General features: G+C 62.3%; 1 protein-coding gene across 1 annotated transcript in view; it reads right to left on the bottom strand.

Moving 5' to 3' along the window:
• Nucleotides 1-1,514, bottom strand: part of EEF1A2 (eukaryotic translation elongation factor 1 alpha 2) — a 10,557-nt gene extending 9,043 nt beyond the window's left edge. The window contains exon 1 of the mRNA XM_010836648.1: nt 1,136-1,514. Coding sequence (XP_010834950.1) covers nt 1,136-1,279 — 144 coding nt within the window. The 5' untranslated portion in view covers nt 1,280-1,514. The remainder of the gene's footprint in view (nt 1-1,135) is intronic.
• Nucleotides 1,515-2,265: the final 751 nt, after the last annotated feature.

Genomic DNA, 2,265 nt, shown 5'->3' with positions numbered 1-2,265 from the left:
TTCTTTTTTTTTTTTAAGAAAGAAATCAGATGAGGTCGCAAGGAAGGGCCTGGCTTTCCAGCTCTTTCTACAGATAAAGCTCCCCAGTGGCTCTGAGGCTCCTCCCCCCACCCCCGCCTCACCTGAGCAGGGGAAGCAAAGCCGGGCCACCCTCTGCCAACACCTGCGCCGCGTGCACAGCAAGACCCCCCACGCTCAGGGCCAGGGCTGCGGTCAGGACTGTGTGTTCACTGTCCAGCTGGGCAAAACCCCCTGCCAGGGCTGCGCAAGGACCGAGCTCTGCCCTCCAGGGAGGCTACCCAGACAGACACCCTGCGAACACCCTCAGCATCCCCCAAATACCAGCCCGGCAGGGAAGGAAAGACACAGCGTTGGGGCCCAAGAGCACCCCCACCCCCTCAGAGAACAGAGTTTAGCCCAGGCCAGCAACCGCCCCCTCCTGAGCCCTGGCACCAGTCATCCAGGTGAGACCCTCCACAGCTTCCCCGGACAGGGGGCTTCTCCCAGAGCTCAGGGGTGAAGGTAGGGGGCACAGAGAGCAGACCCCTACTTCATAGACACCTCCCACACATGGGTCTCAGAACTTGAGAGGATCAGCCTCCAGAAATGGGGGTTCAGCCATCAGGGCCCCTCCCATCCTCACTAAGTGACAAAGACACCCCTAAAAAAGGGTGCCACCCTGGATGAGTGGCCTGCCCCAGCCCAGCACGAGAAAATGGAGCTGATGGGCTGAGTGCCCATCAATTGGCTATTAATAGCCACTCTGAGTCCTGACCCTGCCCTGGGACAAGCGAGGACAGCGCCACCCACAGCCCCAAACTCAGCCCCGGGGCTACAGGAACCCAACTGTGGGGCTCAGAGACAGTGACCAGTACTGGGAGAAGTGCGCCTCCCCCTGGCCCGGGGCAGGTCCAGCAGGTTGGTCCATCTCCTCCACAGGCACTTCCTCAGAGAGGTGCCCCTGCTCCCCTACCCCCCGCCTCTCCCATCTGGATGCTCTGACATACACATCCTCTTGCTCTGGAGGAGACCATCTGAGCTTCGTGCCCCAGGGTCAGGGAAGTGCCAGTCGGGCTGCCACATGGGACCCCAGCCTCACGGTGGAGGCAAAGCAGGGAGCTCCCCCAGGGCTCACCTCGGCCGCCTCCTTCTCAAACTTCTCGATGGTCCTCTTGTCGATGCCCCCGCATTTGTAGATGAGGTGGCCAGTCGTGGTGGACTTGCCTGAGTCCACGTGGCCGATGACCACTATGTTGATGTGGGTCTTCTCCTTGCCCATTCTGCCTGGGGCGTGGGGAGGGGCTGGCACGACCTGGGGTGCTCTGGCTCAGGGTGAGGGGAAGCTGAGCAGTGAGTCTGTGGGTTGAGGCAGGGGCACAGGTGATGGGGGGCCTCCGGGAGTAGCCCAGCAGACACTGCCCTGCCCAGGTTGGGAGCACACCCTGCCCCACAGAACAAGATCCTGAGGCTAGAGCCAAGTCTCTGCATTTAGCTGAGCAGAGCCCAGGAGCAAGCCCAAAGAGCCCAACAGCTGGAAATGTCTGAGTGTCATGGCTACAAACCACCCCCACCCCTGAGAGAGGTTATCCCCCCTCTGGAGAGACCGAGAAAGACCAGGCTGGTGAGCCCCATGACCAGTCAGGAGCCTGTTGATGAGTCACCCTGCCCAGCTCTCCAATGCCCTGTCCCCGGTGTTTGCTCCCCCACCCACGGTCTTGGGCTGGGACACTGCACCCAATCCCAGCACCCCCCCCACACCCCGCCGAGCTGTCACAGTGGAGAGATGGTCAGGGCTTCCCACTCCCCTCCTCGAGCAGCGATGGCGCCATCTTCCTCTCATCCCTGCCCGGCAGGCTGGCACGGGGAGACAGGCTGGCCGAGACCTCAGGCAGGGTGATGCAGTGCCCAGATCAGGGGCCCAGAATAGCTCAGGCCCTGCCCAGATCTGGACAGGGGGCAGACAGTAGGGCAGGGAGGTGGGGGTCCCTGCTCTGTCCAAAGGGTGAATCTGGCCCTAGCAGCCAAGCTCAGCAAATGACAGACAGATGCCCTCAGCCTGCTGGGGGCAGGGGGCCATCCCCTCCCCCTCCCCTCTAATCACAGAGTCGCAGCCCCTGCTCCATCTTGGAGGTCAATGGAGAAACCTAGGTAGCCCAGGAGGTGACAGGCAGCTGGGGGAGGGAAAGCTGGAGAAAAAGGTGCACCCTAGGGTGCAGATACCAAGTGGACATCGCCAGCGCGGGTGGGGGCGGGGGGGCAAGGACC

This window comes from Bison bison, unplaced genomic scaffold, assembly GCF_000754665.1.
Source record: "Bison bison bison isolate TAMUID 2011002044 unplaced genomic scaffold, Bison_UMD1.0 scf7180017864063, whole genome shotgun sequence".
Classification (NCBI taxonomy): Eukaryota; Metazoa; Chordata; class Mammalia; order Artiodactyla; family Bovidae; genus Bison; species Bison bison.
Note: the sequence above shows the minus strand (reverse complement) of the source record. Positions and strands in the feature narration are given on the sequence as shown.